Below are 17671 nucleotides of genomic sequence, written 5' to 3' on the forward strand. Positions count from 1 at the left end.
TATTATTACTTGAAGGTGATATCTATATAGAAAAAGCAAGCAAATTCATTAGACAAACCACTAGAATACTAAAGCTAATTGTTTTGCTATAGATAAATATTTATTTATATACAGCAATTTCACAATCCAACAATGACATTATAAAATGCAATAGAAATGCAACCCCATTTATAAAGGCCACAAAGATATTAGAGTATATAGGAATAAAGCTAATTTTTAAAACTGAGGGAGATACATATTAAAAAAATAACTAAACATTACTGAAAGATAGAAAAGGAGAATAATGGGGTAGATATACAATGTTTACAGATGGCATGACATATCACAAAACTGTGATTCTTTCCCAATTTAAACTTAAGTTCAACAGAAGTGCATGGATGCTTTCATGCAAGGGGTGTGTGTGTGTGTGTGTGTGTGTGTGTGTGTGTGTGTAGTTTAAGCTACAGGATCAAGAATGTGACTGGACAACTGTTTGCTAAAGGGATTAGGCATGTGACTCATGGATCCAATCAACTATCTCAGTAGAAACCAGGAATAAAGTTGTTGTTGTCCAGGTAAGATCTATAAAGGTCCCTCTTGTTTGATGATTTGGACTCCTATGAATTTCACAGGAGACCAACAAGATTTTTGTGAATGTTCTATCAGCAGAAATACTGACAGATTGGACTAAAGGAGACAGAAACAGAATAAAATAAAGAAGACTGTCAGATTTCTAGGATTCCAGAGTCAAGAAATGGGCCAACAGGGCTATCTGTCTAGGAATACATGTTATCCTTCAAGAAAATGGAAGACTGATCCTATTGGTGGTTCAGAGTTTGACAAGGCTGCCATTGCCCCTAGGGTCCAGAGAGCACAGGCCCAGGGGGTGAGGTCATCTACTTTTCTGTGACCAGGAGGGCAGTGCATAATCAGAGCAGATTATTCTCAAGACTTAAAATCTAATGGAGTTTGTTCTGTCAGGTTTCATACTTGCTTGGGACCAGTGATTATTTGTTTCCTTCTGATTTTTCTCCTTTTGAATGGGAATGTCTATCCTATGCCTGTCCCACCATTATATTTTGGAAGTACATAACCTGATGTTTGGTTTCACATGTTCACAGCTGGACAGGAATTTTGCCTCAGAATTAATTATTCCCCAAGTCTCACCCATACCTGATTTAAACATTTTTTTTAAAAAGATTTATTGATTGATCAATTGATTGCTATGTTGGGTCTTCGTTGCTGTGCTAGGGCTTTCTCTAGTTGCAGCAAGCGGGGGCCACTCTTCTTCGCGGTGCACGGGCCTCTCACTATCGTGGCCTCTCTTGTTGTGGAGCACAGGCTCCAGACGCGCAGGCTCAGTAGTTGTGGCTCACGGGCCTAGTTGCTCCACGGCATGTGGGATCTTCCCAGACCAGGGCTCGAACCCGTGTCCCCTGCATTAGCAGGCAGATTCTCAACCACTGCACCACCAGGGGAGCCCCCCATACCTGATTTAGATGATGTATTTTTTTTGGCCACGCTGCACAGCTTGCAGGATCTTAGTTCCCCAACCAGGGATTGAACCCAGGCCTTTGACAGTGAAAGCCCGGAGTCCTAACCTCTGGACTGCCAGGGAATTCTAGATGATAATTAGATGAGCTTGGATAGTGGAATGGGTGAAGACCTTTAGGGAGGTTGGGATACAGTGAATGAATTTTACATGTGAAAATAATATGAATTTGGAGAGCCAGAGAGAGCACGCTTATGAGTTTGTGTCCCCCAAAATTTATATATTGAAGGTCTATCTCCCAGTACCCCAGAATGTGACCTTATTTGGAAATAGCATTATTGCAGTTGTAATTAGTTAAGATGAGGACATACGGGAGTAGGGTGGGCCTCCTCCATTTCTACAAATGTTCCTATAAAGTTTCGTCACTGGAAAAGCTCCACTGGCTGCTAGTGACACATCAGTTCTGAGAGTGAGTGTTACCATTTTAACCTGACTACATTTAACCAAAATGTTTAACCAAACGTTTTGCTATTACAAATTGTTTTAGTTTACTAGCACTGCCATAACAAAGTGCCACAAACCGTGTGGTTTAAATAATAGAAATGCACTATCTCACAGTTCTGGAGGTTAGACATCTGAGACCGGGATGTCAGCCAGGTTGGTTCCTTCTGAGAGCTATGAGGAAGAATCTGCTCCATGCTCCATGTCTCTGTCTCTGTCTCTGTCTGTCTCTGTCTGTCTCTCAGGTTTGCTGAAAATCCTTGGAATTCCTCGGTTTGTAGAGTTCTGCCTTCATCTGCACATGATGTTCTCCCTGTGTTTATGTCTGTCTAAATTTTACCCTTTTACAAGGATACCAGGCATATTGAATTAGGGTCCATCCTACTCCAGCATGTTCCCACCTTAACTAATTACATCTATAAAGACCCTGTTTCCAAATAGGGTCACATTCTGAGTTACTGAAGGTTGGGGTTTCAACATATGAATTGAGACAGGTTGTAGGGCGAGGGAACACAATGTAACTGCAAACTAAAGAATGTCACTCGCCACTGGTTCTACAAGAATTAAGTCATTAGCCACTGTAGTCGCTGGCCTTCAATACAACTTGAAAGAAATTCAGGGCAGAGATCAGGAATGAGGCATTCTGGGAAAACTGGCAGAACAAGCCTTCAGATAGTCAGATTTTTTCAGGAGAAAATTTTATGAACCCTAATTCTTGCATCTTCCCATACTTAGAAAAACACTAAAACCACTAAGATATTTGTTCTTGGCAACTAGCAGCAATCTTCTACAGAGATGTGTGATTGATTACAAGTACGCTTCAGCAAAATCATATTTATGTGGGCCTCCCCCCTTACCTCTTCAGAACAGTTTCTCAGAGCTATCTTAGAGGCTCTCTCCCAGGCTATAGACCTCAGTAAGACACTGAATAAACTACACTCACAGTTCTTGTGTTGCACATTTTCATTCAATTTGACATAATCCATAACAGAAGGAAAGCAAACACAAGGGAGCTGTAATAAGCTGAACCCCTACAGTAAGTTACAGGGTCTCAATCCTAGCAAGTCCTTCTGAAAAGTATGTAGAATGTATCACTCAAAGGAAGAGGAAACCTTCATAGTGGTCCCCACCCCTGTTGCTCAAGGGCATTAGCTTTGTTGTACTGGCAGGCTGGGCAGCATAGGGTGGTTCAGCAAATGTCCCATGGAGTATCAGAGAAGCCTCATGGCTGAAAGGCAAAGAAAGATAGGCGATACCTCTGACTTGACATACTATCATATTGCATCTGTGTGCAGCTGGTGAGCACAACAATGGCTGGAGTGAAATGTGAACCAGAACTGGGCACAAGAGGGTTCAAGCTGGGGCTAATATTTTATCTTTACAACAATGCTCAAAAGTTTTACATTTTATAGTTTATCAACCTTTCCTTTATACTTTGTGTATTTTATATTTATTTCAAGAAGCACATTACCTAAACTTACACGTTTTGCTCTATTTTCTTCTAAAGTCTTTATACTTTTTTCCCTGAAGAAAACAATGTGCTTTTATTGTGACTGCATTCTGTTAAGTTAATGATCTGTGTCAATGTGCTTATGTCATGTAATGCACTTTCCTGTCATTCTGTTTCTCCCCCAGCTTCATTGAGTTATAACTGACAAATAAAAATTAGACAGATAGATAGGTAGAAAACAATGTGATGTTTTGGTTAAGTATACACTGTGAAACAATCAACTCAATCAAGCTAATTAACATATTTATTGTCTCACATAGTTGCACTTTTCCTTTTGTGTGTGTATGGTGAGAACATTTAAGATCTACCCTCTTAGCAAACTTCAATTATACAATACAGTATTGTTAACTACAGTCACGTAGTTGTACATGTAGCTTTACTTTGAAAATGTGTCTTCATTACTTTTGGAATTTATTTGTATGATATAAGGCAGAAATAGAATGTTTCCATGTGCTTGGCTGTTTGTCCAAGCCAGGTTGACTAGTCCTTCCTTTCCTCAACATTTTCAATGTCACAAATTATATTTCCATGCATGCCTATGCCTGTGCATGAACTCTATCCTGCCTATACTACATCAATCAGTTTTATAGCTTTTTAATATCTAGTGTGGCAAGTTCTTCTACATTGTCAAATTTTTTCTGGATATTCTTTGTTCCTTATTTTTCTTATACATTTAAAAAATTATCTTGCTCAGTTCTGTGAAAATCCCTGTCAGTATGTTAATGATAATTGCATCAAATTTTAGTTTGAGGGGAGGAACAGATAGCATTGTCATGCCTTTGAAACTTCCCATCCATGAATATGACATATATCTCCATCTCTCCATTCATTCAGGTCCTCTTTTGTATGGTTTTTTACAACTTTTAATTTTTAAGAGATTCACTCCAGGTAAATATTGACTGAAAGAAAAACACACAAGTTACATTTTATTCAGGGTCTTACTGAGGACTATAGCCCAGGAGATAGCCTCTCAGATAGCTCTGAGGAACTGCTCCAAAGAGGTAGGGGAAGAAGCCAGTATATACGTGATTTTTTTTTTTTTTTTTTTTTTTTGGCTAGGGAATGCATGTAGTCAAGTATACATCTTGGTAAAAGATTACTGCTAGTCATAACGAACAGATATCTCAAGTTAATGATTAACATGCTTTTCTATCTATGAGAAGATGAAAGAAACTGGGTTTATTAAAACTCTTCCTGAGCTACATCTAACTATCTAAGGAACCTGTTTGTCCAAAACACAGAGCATCCTGTTGTCATCTTTAATTTCCTTTGTCTGAAACACAGAGTGCACTGTTGGTCAGTGACTGTAGTGGGTAAATCTTTGTAGACTTGGATGGTGAGAAAAATGCTCTTTGCTCTTCTTTTGTTTGCATACTTAATAACTTTTATTGCTATGATTAATGGGATTTTTAAAAATAAATTTACTCATTTATTTTTGGCTACGTTGGGTCTTCGTTGCTGTGCATGGGCTTTCTCTAGCTGTGGCGAGCGGGAGCTACTCTTCGTTGCAGTGTGTGAGCTTCTCATTGAGGTGGTTTCTCTTGTTGCAGAGCACGGGCTCTAGGTGCACGGGCTTCAGTAGTTGTGGTGCACGGGCTTCAGTAGTTGTGGTGCACGGGCTTAGCTGCTCCGTGGCATGTGGGATCTTCCCAGACAAGGGTTTGAAACCATGTCCCCTGCATTAGCAGGTGGATTCTTAACCACTGCACCAGCAGGGAAGTCCCTTTATTAATAGGATTTTATTACATTTTAAATTGCAAGTGCTTAGAAATACTGCTGTTTTGATTATTTATACCTTTTATTTGGAAATATGTCATATGTACATAAAAGATGCAAGAATAAGAACAGTCTAAAGAATAATTCCATAACCCTCCCACCCCAAGATTTATCCATTGTCAACACTAACATTGACATTCTTGAAGAATATAGTCCCCTCCCCCTTTTAATAGAACTTCCTCATTTGGAGTTTGTCTGGTGTTTGCTGATGATTAAATTCCAGGTTCTCAACCAGAAACACACAGTAGTGATATTGGTTCCGTCTCAAGTCATCTCACCTGAAAGCAGACATCCATCTGCCCTCACTGATATTTTTTATTAGATGGTCAGGTACTGTCCAATTTCTGCTCTTTATATAGTTACTATTTTTCTTTTGCAACTGATTAGCCAACTGTAAAAAGATAATTTCAGACTACACAAGAATACTGCTTATCATTTAAATTTCCTATTAGGTTTTAGCACCCATTGCTGCTTCATGCCTCACCCAATTTTAATTGTGATGGTTGGAACGAATGATTTCTTTCCAACTTCATGTGTTGATGTTTGTATATTGATTTTTCTATCCATCAACTTTACTTATTTTTTAGTTCTACTAGTGTGGAAAACCTCATGGAATTTTCCAAATTAATAGTTATATTGTGGGGTATTTATCTATTCAGATATTCCTCTTGACCACTGAAAGGTAAACTCTTAATCCAATTTTGACATCTTAATGAACAGAAATTTTTCTTCTGTCTTTCCAGCTTAGCTGTGTTTTTCTAATTATATTTTATCCTGCATGTCAAGGTGTTTGTGGCAGAGAGGCAGTCTGCAATATCTCACTTCACTAAGATGCAAAAAAACAAATATCGAGATCAGAGTTACTCAAAAGTGCTAGTCCTAGACTAGAAAAAGACTTTGCACCAGAATATAAATCACATACTGCTTCCCTTATTGAAAAAGTCTTATCATGAAAAAAGTCAGCTCATCTAAAAAGCATACTTAGTAATTCGATTGATTTACATTCTTTCAAAATCTCCTTACATCAACAGTCCATAGGCTACACTTTGAAAAGCAGAGGTCTAGATGACTCATTTGAAAAAGGAAGTGGTATTTCCATCCTGAAAAATTCCATGTGGTTTAAGAGTTGCTCCATGTGTGGAGAAGCAATCATTCAATATACATTAATGATTTAATGCTATGTGAAGTGTGGTAGATGAAATGCTCCTGGAATGTGATAAATCCAAGATAAGTTCTTATAACTGAAGGCAAAATGCATTTTCTACATAATACTTCTATTTATGAATATAGACTCCCTCTACTCTAAAACTTTCTTTTGCATGATTTCAACCTCCTGTCCTACCAGAGCTGAAATTTCAACCATCAGAGTTAGGATAAGACATTTTTTTTTCCTTATTCATTACAATTGAATCATTTGGCAAAGAGATTTTTTAACACATGAAGCAATTTAATTTATCTTTAGTAGTTTAGATAAATAAGTAAAAAGATTTCTAGGCACACTCTCTTAAAATTAAGGAAAGGAAACAAATTAACTCAATAAATACAATAAAGTTTTTCTATTTTCCAAATTTTCAACCAGCTGCAATACAATAAAATGAATTATTTTATTAGAAAATATAACTGTTCAAAGATTAAAAATAAATAAGTTGCTGCCATAAAATTGCAACATAATATACAGTTAACTCATTCTGTTATGGTCAGTTAAGAGAAAGATGGCAGGAGGAATGATACAGTCAAAAGTAAACAAAAAAAGGGGGGGGGGGAAGATATGAGGGAAAGGAGAGCTAGAGCAAAAAGAGAAAAAGAAAGAAAAAGTGCTTTATTGAATGAGTTAGTTACATGAGGTCACCAAGAGGAGCACATCCTCTGACTGAGGCACTATGGTGAGACCTGCATTGTTTGATGATTTTATTGCCCTGATGTCTTCAACCCAGAGGTAAAGGAGATGCTCACATTCTCTAGGCAAAGGCACCATCAGCAAGCTTCCACTCTTCCTCACTGGACCAGAAGAATCACAGAGTGGTGGTCTTAACCCTGATGGAGGAGTACTCACTACCACTTATCCACACCTAGATGGCAGGGAAGGCAAAGAACCTTGGCGTCTGGCAGCCCTGCTTCCACCACTACCGAGCAGGCTCAAAAACAATGGTCAACTCAGGCTTTTCTTCTTGAAGTGTTTCTAATGCACGTTTTGTATCATAATTGAAATACATTCCACACAACCTGTAAAAGCAAATAGAGAAGCTTTGGATTGTACTCTTCAAATAAACACTTTCAGTTTTTGGCTTTAAAAATCTCATCTCCTCACTTAGCCTCACACTTCTAGGTTTTCCAATGTTGCACTTCATGCCTAATGTGGTTTCTGTGATATTCAATATTTTTAACCTTCAAGTTTGGAAATGTTTAAACATGTGCAAATATAGAGAGAATAGTATAATGAATCCCATTACTCAGGTTTGACAGTTAACAGCTCATGGCCAATCTTGTTTCATCTATCACCCACCCACTCCTCACATCAGTGGATTATCTTAAACACAGCAGTTCATGCATCTATAAATATTTCAATGTGTGAAACTAAATGCAGACTTTTAAAACATAACTGCAATGCCATTATCACACCCAAAAAAGTTAGCAATAATTTCTAAATATCAATATATGTCCAATCAGTGTTTAAACTTCCTCAACTGTCTGATAAAATTTTTATATTATGTTCATTTAATCAGGAGCCATATAAAGTCCACACATTGGGAATTCCCTGGAGGTCCAGTGGTTAAGACTTGGTGCTTTCACTGCCATGGTCCAGGTTCAATTGCTGGTGGGGGAACTAAGATCCTGCAAGCCGCACAATGCAGCCAAAAAAAAAAAAAAGGTCCACACATTGTAATTGCTTGGTATGCCTCTCAAGTCTTCTTTGATATCAGTTCTTCCTCCTTCTCTTTTTTTAAGTTTCCCTTGCAACTTAACTAAGAAATCATACCATTTGTCCTGAAGCATTTCTAATAACCTTGATTTGGTTGTGTTATGGACTGTTTGTGTTCCTTCAAAATTCATATGTTAAGGCCCTAACCCTCAATGTGATGGTATTTGGATATGAGGTCTTTGGGAGGTAATGAGGGTTAGATGAGGTCATGGGGGTGGGTCCTCATGATGGGATTAGTGCCCTTATAATAAGAGATACCACAGCACACACTCTCTGTCTATCTCTGTCTCTATCTCTGTGTACCACATGAGGACACAACAAGTCCAGAAAAGAGCTCTCACCAGAAACCAAATCAGCCAGTGCCATGATCTTGGATGTTCCAGCTACCAGAACTGTGAGAAATAAATGTCTATGATTTGTTTAAGGCACCTAGTCTATGCTATTTTGTTATGGCAACCTGAGCTCACAAGACAGGTTGACTGCATCAATGGATTCCCCAGTCTATTTTGAGCCTGTCCCTTATCTCCAGAGTGTCCTTCAGGGCTGGGTCAATTAGCCCACATACAGCAGTGTCCCCAGCTTCATCCTGACCAATAATTCCTTTCGTTCCTATTTCTCTTAGCTCTGGAAATGGCTTTTCTTGCAAGAAACATGTTCCACTATGTCCACACAAGGATACAATGCTGATCTGAACTATTGTTTATTCAAACCTGTATTCCAATTGGTTCTTAGCCTTGAGTCCATGGACAAGGACAGAAATTTCTGGGCTAATAGAATTTATAAACTAGGGGTAAGATATAGATAATAAATAAACAAGAAAATGATATAGCATGTATTATGATGGTCAACACTATGGAGGAAAATAAGCAAAGAAGAGGAAAGGCATGCTGGGCTGCTATTTTCAGTAGGATGGTTACAGTCAGACTCACAGAGAAAACCCTGAGCAGAGAAGTTAATGATGCACAGGAATAAGGCATGTGGATATCAAAGGGGGGAAGTTCCAGGCAGAGGGAACTGCAAGTGCATAGTTTCGGAGGTGACAGTGTTTTTCGAAATAGCAAGGAAACCAGTGTGAGTGGAGCAGAAGGAACTAGGGTTAGAAGATGACTTTGCAAAAATAGCAGGAGCCAGATCACATGGGGCCTTAGACACTGCCATGAGTTTGTGGCTCTTACTTTGTGATAGAAGCATGTTGGTAGGAGTGATATGCTCTGACTCATGTTTTAGCTACACCCTCCATCTGCAATGGTAGATGCAGAGTATCCTGGCAGAATGCTACCAGGACAATCCAGACAAGAGGTGACAGTGGTTTGAACTAGGGTAGGAGCCATGAAGCTGGCAAAAAGTGGTCAATGAGTGGGCATGCTGTGAAAGCAGAGTTAACAGGACATACCAATGGATTGGATATGTGCATAAGGAAAAAGATGTGTCAAAGATGACACCAGGATTGTTTTGACCTGAACAATTCAGACTGAGTTACCATTGACTGAGATAGGGAAGAAGCAGATTTTAGACAGAAGGGAACAGCACAGGTTTGGATTTGGACATGTGAAATTTGGGAGGCTTATTAGCCATCCAAGTGGAAAGGTGAGACAAGCATTTGAACATGGAATTCATGGAGATATGAACTGGGGGGAGGGGAACAGCACATATATGATGAAACCAGAAGACTAGATGATGTAAACAAGGGAGAAAGTGTAAAGAAGAAAAATTAACCCAGTGATTGAGTCCTGGGGATTCAGTATGTAAAGGTCAGAATGATGAAGTGATACCAGAGGAGACTGAGCAGAAACAGCCAATGTAGTAGGAGAAAATCCAGAGGAGAGTGTGTTGACCCTAAAACCAAGTGAAAGAAATGTCTTTAGTGGAGACTGTGATCGTCAGAGCTGACAGAATTTATGAAACTAATTAGGAAGCTCTTACTAGCGAAGTAATGTGTACCTCAGTGGTATCATTGATGATGGAAAGGAGCCAACGGTCCCAACACCCTGAAGACAGGCCAAAGTTTATGGCATTTCTAATCTTGATGTTTCTGGAGCACTTTCTATTTAGAAATTCTCCAAAACAAGACCAACAACATCCCTACTATGCAAGGACCTTTGCAATAAGGATGACCCATGGACAGGTCTAGTTCTACAAAGTATGATACCTTGCATAGAAATACAATTCTCTTTGGCTATTTTTCACTGGGACTTGTGTTTCTTTCAGGAATATGGGTGAAAGGTCTTTTCACACCCAAATGAACCTTGATTATTCTAAATGTCTGGATGAAATTGAATACATAGTTCATGACTCAATTACTGTATACATTTATAAATCTGCAACTGGCCCAGGTCCAACCTCACCCAGAGTGCAAATGAAGCCAACCTGGATTTTGGAAACTGGCCAACTTTTCCTTAGCACTAGGAGCCCTGCCACACAAATCTCTACAGAGCACACTTACTTCAGGCTTTTCAGGAGGCAGCCCTGCTGTTTCAGCACTTCACAGAGTAGCATGACCCCCAGATCACCCAGGTCATTGTTGCCTAAGCTCAACTTTCTCAGGCTCTGGTTAGAAGTCAGAAGTGTGGAAAGACCCCAGCAGCAGTGTGACGTGAGGCTGCAGTTGTCTAATCTGCAAGAAAGAAGGTGATTTCAAGAAAATGTACCCTTAATTATCCTCCACAGGTCTCCCAGATCTTAGCCTGTAATATTTCAAATGCAGAAAAGGCTCAGGATTAACAAACTTGGAACTGCCTTATGTGCCAAGGGTTATCATTCTCTCCTCTTCAGATGAGAATATTTTTTCCAGTCTACTGGATTTTGCAGTTCAAATGATTAACAGCAGTTTATGAAATGATTTTTCCCAAATTCTCTCTCCCCCAGATTTTCCTAAAACACTAGTGCCGTACCACCCCCACTCTTTTGTGGTAGAGAGATTTATGGTGAAAGGAACTTCAGTATTTACCTTTACACCATCTAAAAGTACAGCTCCTCCTAGTCCCATAATCCTGTAAGAAGCCAAGCCCTAGGAAGACTCTCAGATATAGATTATCTCATCATCATTCCCCTCAACTGTCCCCTTCCCTGTAGCCACCATGCATTCCAATCACTGTAATAAGCTCAGAGACTTACTCCAACACCTGAAGCTTGCAGTGGGCATGTAAGAGTCCCTTACAGAGTAGCTTGATCCCCACGTCTCCGAGAGCATTGCCCCGTAGGTAAAGGTGTGTGAGATTCTGGTTTGTGCTGAGCACCGAGCATAGAGCTAGACAACCACCTGACGTAATGCCAGAATTCACCAACCTGTAGAAGGAACAGGGAGAAGAATCCTCAATGCCCAGACTTCCTTGAACATTGCACAGCTGTCTCAACACAGGAACTTCATTTTATCTGAAAAGCTTCATGCTTCAACTTAAAGGTCAGTGGCCAGCATTTTGGATATAATCTGAGGAGAGCATGACTCCCTATCTCTGGCCCCATAAAAGAGACAAATGATTTCTTAGCAGATGCTTTCCTGGGATCAGCAGAAGGGACAGAGCAAAAGCAAACTGATCCACATTCCCTCCACATTCCTCCTTCTTACACGTATTCCCTCTGGCCATACATGTTCCTCACTACCACTTCTTCCAGAAAGACATCCCAGATTGTCTCTTACTAATAACTCTCATTATTATTATATTAACACTGCAGAGGCCTACCTTATTTGATTCTTATACCAACCAAGCAGGGTGGCAGTGCAGCTGTAACTATTGAATATTTTCTACAGATTAGAAAGCTGAAGCTCATCAAATCATGTGTTGCTTTTAAGGTCAACGAGAGAGTATTTGGTAGAGAGGGGACCCAGACTTACACCTTCTAGAGCCATCCCCTTCTCTATTGGCCCTTTTGTCCATTTCACACTACCTTCTGCCTTGTAAATGGCCTCTCAGAGTACAAAGCCCTAGGTTTGCATTATACGCAGTGGAACTAAGATTTTTGATGTACTACTCTTGGTCAAGTTGAGAATATACTATCACCCAACAAGAGCATAAGCACTCTGAAATAGAGAGCTGTGTCACTCCTGCATAGAAGCTCAAAGAGTAATATACAGTATGCAGAAAGTCACATGTGCTAGGCCTTCAACAAAGCTTTGATTTAAGAATATCTCATGCAGTCACATTTCTTTCTTAACAATGACATGTTTTTAAGTTCCAAGGTGTCTTAGAATCAGAAAAAATAGAAATACAGAAAGAAGTGATCCAGACAGCATAGCATGAACAGATGACCAAAAGGAAACAGAAATAATTATCCATCCGCTAGTCTCCATCTTCCCAGTCAAGAATGAATCACGACAAAAAAGACTGAGTAAGCAAGACAAAGAGGGAAATGAAGCCCAAGAGGTATGAACAAAAACAATTGAGTAGTTTATAGTAAGTTCTTCTTTCTAGCTAAGGAGAATTTTATCAGAGGATCTTCAGTGAACATGCAGAAGGGATTTTCAGGATTTCTGGCTATCATAGACTGAATGTTTGTAGTCCCCCCTCCTCCAAATTTCATATGTTGAAATCTTAACTCTTCATGTGATGGTATTATTGGGTTGGCCACAAAGATCATTTGGGTTTTTCTGTAACATCTTAGGGAAAAACCCAAAAGAACTTTTTGGCCAATCCAGTAGAATGTGGGGGCTTTAAGATGTGATTAGATCTTGAGCGTAGAGTCCTCATGATGGGATTAGTGCCCTTTTAAAAGAGACCCCAGAGAGCTGCCTCACCCCTATCACCATGTGAGAACACAGCAAGAGTGGCTGTATGCAAGCCAAGAATAGAGTCCTCACCAGGAACCAGGTGATCTACAGGCACCTTGATCTTGGATTTCCAGCCACCAGAACTGTGAGAAATAAATGTTTGTTGTTTGAGCCACCTAGTCTATGGTATTTTTGTTACTGCAGCCCAAATAGACTAAGACACTGGCAAAGATGAAGACCATTCCAGAAGACTAGAGATGGTCCTCAAAAAGGAAAAGAAAGAATATTTTGAAAGTTACAGAATAGTAAGATTTACTACTATTTCCAGAAAAGGGCTAAAAAGTATTATGCAACAGATGTTTGAGAAGTACACAGTGAAGTGGCAGCAACTACAAGTAGATAGGATGGTTTTGTTAAGAATAAGTCACATCAGGATTATCAGAATGTTGGTAACCACTGAGACTGAGTGATGGGTACATAGAGTACATAATGAAATGTTTAGAAAATCAAACAACCAAGCCCTACCAACCAAACCACTAGATTAGAAGAATGTAACCAACATCATATATCTTGGTTTCACTCAATCCATTCGACTCAGATCTACATTTACTGAACATAGATATCTTTCCATGTACTATATTGTTACTGATTTTTTAAAAATTTACTAATGATATGCCTTATGTCACAAAAATGTCTCACAAAGAAAATTGAGGAAGAAGATTTAACATTTATTGAGTATCTACTAATTGCTTGGCTGTGTGAGGATGACTTTAAATAGGATTATCTCATTGAATTATTAGAAAACCAAGATGCACGTGTTGTTTTTATATCTATTTTTAAATAGAAAAACTGAGGATCAGAGAAATCAGTTGAAGAATAAGAAGGAGCTTTCTAGATAGACAGTAGGAATGGGAGAGTAAGGGTAACCCTCAGGCAAAAAGGAAAATGGTATGCAAGGGTGAGGAAGGGTGAAAGAGTGGGCCAGGTTCTTAGAACTAAAACTTCAGTATGACTCAGAAGAGTGAAGGATGTGGTAGGCAAGAGGGAAGAAGCAGCAATTTAGGGCTGATCAGGGATAGCCTTGTGTGCCAAGCTAAGATATACCAAATTTACCCTGATTTCAAAGAAGAACGTTTGAAGGTTTTTTTGAGCAAAAGCCCAGTATTATCAAATTTGCATTTCAGAAAATTCCCTCTGGTGTTATGTAAAAGAAAGATGAGAGGCAGAGGAAATTGAAAGTAAACATAAGATTAGAATTATCCTCTGTTTACTTGTCAGCTCCCTGGAAAGTCCCACTATTCAACAAGGCAGAATAGAGAGGGCAAGAGGGCAGAATAGAGAGGGCAAGAAAAAGGAGAGGGGTGGGGAAAAAGTTACAAGAAGTAAAGAATTTTGCAAATGCTTAGTGTGTGATGCTTGTGTAATATTGTGGAGGGGGCAGGGGCAATATGCAGCCAGAGAGAAAGACCTAAAGTTCAAGAAAAGAAATGTTGACTATACCTAACAAAATATAAAATGCCTAAAAGTTTTGCCTCATTAATTCCACTTGTAGGTATCTGTCTCAAAACAAATACACACACATAAAGTTGTATATATAAATATGCTTGTTGCAGAGTTATTTGTAATAGTGAAAAAGTAGAAACTCATCCAAAGGTTCATCATTCAATGAGCAGCTAAATATATTACCATAATGCATACTATAGAGCATTATGCCAAAATCTGTAGATCTGTATATACCAGCATGGCAATGTGTCCACAATAAATGAAAAAAGTAAATCATGGAAAAATGGTCTCATAATGATTCCAGTTTGGATAGACAGAGTGTTTGGGGTTGAATCATGTCCCCCAACATTTTATATGTTGAAGTCTTATCCCCCAGTACTTCAGAATATGACCTTATTTAGAAATACGGTCATTGAAGATGTAATTAGTTAAAATGAGGTCATTAAGGTAAGCCCTAACCCAATATGACTGATATCCTTATAAAAGGGAGATGTTTAAACTCAAAGACAGACACACACCAACACAGTGAGAACACCATGTGCATATGAAGGCTAAGACTGAGGTGATACATCTACAAGCCAAGGAATGTCAAAGATTGCCAGTAAACCACCAGAAGCTGGAAGAGAAGTATGGAACATATTCTTCCTCACAGCTGTCAGAGGAACAAATCCTGCTGACACCTTGATCTTGGACTTTTAGCCTCCATTACTAAGACAAAATAAATTTTGTTTGGAACATTTTAACAATAGCAGAACATTCTTCTGCACATGAAAAATTTTCTGGGATAGATCATATGTTAGGCCACAAAACAAGTCTTAGCAAATTCAAGAAGATTGAAATTATACCAAGTATCGTCTCAGACCACAATGGTATGAAACTAGAAATCAATAACAGGAGGATAATTGAAAAACTCAAAAATACATGAAAATTAAACAATGCTCTTCTGAACAACCGATGAGTCAAAGAAAAATTATAGGGGAAATAAAATATCTTGAGTCAAAAAAAATTAAAAACAACATACCAAAACTTATAAGATGCAGGAAAATCATTTCTAATGGGAAAGTTTCTAGCCATAAATGTATACATCAAGAAAATTGAAAGATCTTAAATAAACAACTAACTCTACACCTCAAAGAACTAGAAAAAGAGGAATAAACAAAGCCTAAAGTTAACAAAAGGAAGGAAATAAAAGATTACAGCAGAAATAAGTAAAATAAAAAGTAGAAAAATAATAGAAAAAAATAACAAACTAAGAGTTGGACCTTTGAAAAGATAAACAAAATTTACAAACTTTTAGGTAGAAACCTCCCCCCCCCAAAAAAAAGGGAGAGAGAGAAAGAAAACCTAAATCAATAAAATTGTAACCAAAAGAGGAGACATTAAAACTGATATCACAGAAATACAGAAGATCATAAGAACTGCTATAAACAACTATAACAAACTGGACAACCTAGAAGAAATGGAAAAATTCTTAGAAACATACAAGCTACCAGGACTGAATCAGGAAGAAATAGAAAATCTAACCAGACCAATTACTAGTAAGGAGATTGAATCAGAAATTAAAAAACTCCCAGCAAAAGAAGGCCCAGGACCAGATGGCTTCACTAGTGAATTTTATTAAACATTTAAAGAAGAATTATCACCAATTCTCCACAGACTTTTCCAAAAATCAAAAAGGAGGGAACACTCCTTAACTCATTTTATGAGGCCAACATTACCTTGATACCAGATAGGACACTATAAGAAAAGAAAACCAGAGACCAATTTCCTTGATGAATATAGATGTAAAAATTCTCAACAAAATACTAGTAAACTGAATTCAGCAGCACATTATAAGAATCATACAGGACTTCCCTGGTGGTCCAGTGGTTAAGAATCTGCCTGCCAATGCAGGGGACATGGGTTCAATCCCTGGTCCGGGAAGATCTCACATGCTGTGGGACAACTAAGCCCATGAACCACGACTACAGAGTCTGCGCTCTACAGCCTGTGAGCTGCAACTACTGAGATGATGAGCCACAACTACTGAAGCCCGTGTGCCTAGAGCCTGTGCTCTGCAATAAGAGAAGCCACTACAATGAGAAGCCCATGCACCACAATGAAGAGTAGCCCCTGCTCACCACAACTAGAGAAAGCCCATGTGCAGCAATGAAGACCCAGCACAGCCAAAAAAAAAGAAAAAAAAAAAAAAAGAATCATGCAATATGATCAAGTGGAATTTATCTCTGGGATGCAAGGATAGTTCAACATATGCAAATCCATTAATGTGATACATCACATTAATAGAATGAAATAAAAAATCACATGACCATCTCAGTAGATGCAGAAAAAGCATTTGACAAAATTCAACATCTGTTCATGATAAAAACTCTTAACAAATTAGGTATAGAAGGAATATACCCCATCATAATAAAGGCCATATATTACAAGCCCACAATTAACATCATACTCAACAGTGAAATGTTGAAATCTTTTCTCTATAATCAGAAACATGACAAAAGTGCCCACCCTCCCCACTCCTATTCAACATAGTACTGAAAGTCCTAGAAAGAGCAATCAGGCCAGAAAAAGAAATAAATGTATCAGAATTGGAAAGGAAGAAGTAAAATTGACTCTACAGATGACATGAGTTTTATATAGAAAATCCTAAAGACTCAACCAAAAAAACTGTTAGATCTAATCAATGAATTCAGTAAAGTTGCAGTATACAAAAATCAACAAACAAATGTCAGTAACATTTCATGTAGCGTTGGTGGTATAGTGGTGAGCATAGCTGCCTTCCGAAAGCCAGTAGCATTTCTATACACTAATAACATTATATAAAAAAGAAATAAAGAAAACTATCCCATTTACAGTAGCATCAAAAACAATAAAATACTTAGGAATAAACTTAATCAAAGAGGTGAAAGATCTCTACACTGAAAACTATAAGACACAGGTGAAAGAAATTTAAGAAGACATAAACAAATGGAAAGATATCCCTTGTTCATGTATTGGAAGAATTAATATCATCAAAATGTCCATACTACTTGAAGACATCTACCAATTCAATGCAATCCTTATCAAGACTTCAGTGGAATTTTTCACAGAAGTAGAAAAAACACTTCTAAAATTTATATGAAACCATAAAAGACCCAGAATAGCCAAAGTAATCCTGATAGAGAAGAACAAAGCTAGAGGCATCATACCTCCTAATTTCAAAGTATATTGTAAAGCTATGGTAATCAAAACAGTATCATAGTGGCATAAAAACAGACAATAGACCAATGGAACAGGATCCAGAGA

General features: G+C 38.3%; 1 protein-coding gene across 6 annotated transcripts in view; it reads right to left on the reverse strand.

Moving 5' to 3' along the window:
- NLRP3 (NLR family pyrin domain containing 3) overlaps positions 1-17671 on the reverse strand; it is a 150224-nt gene that overhangs the window by 88406 nt on the left and 44147 nt on the right. For 4 of the 6 annotated variants that reach the window (XM_057541655.1, XM_057541657.1, XM_028164314.2 and 1 more), the window contains 3 exons: positions 11293-11463; positions 10622-10792; positions 6800-7481 (listed from right to left, as the gene is read on the reverse strand). The exons of the other annotated variants lie outside the window; for them this stretch is intronic. In XM_057541655.1, the coding sequence (XP_057397638.1) occupies positions 7382-7481; positions 10622-10792; positions 11293-11463 (442 nt within the window). In that variant the 3' untranslated portion in view covers positions 6800-7381. Of the gene's footprint in view, positions 1-6799; positions 7482-10621; positions 10793-11292; positions 11464-17671 lie in introns of those variants that run through there. 6 annotated transcript variants of the gene reach the window in all.

This window comes from Balaenoptera acutorostrata, chromosome 2 (assembly GCF_949987535.1).
Source record: "Balaenoptera acutorostrata chromosome 2, mBalAcu1.1, whole genome shotgun sequence".
Lineage (NCBI taxonomy): Eukaryota > Metazoa > Chordata > Mammalia > Artiodactyla > Balaenopteridae > Balaenoptera > Balaenoptera acutorostrata.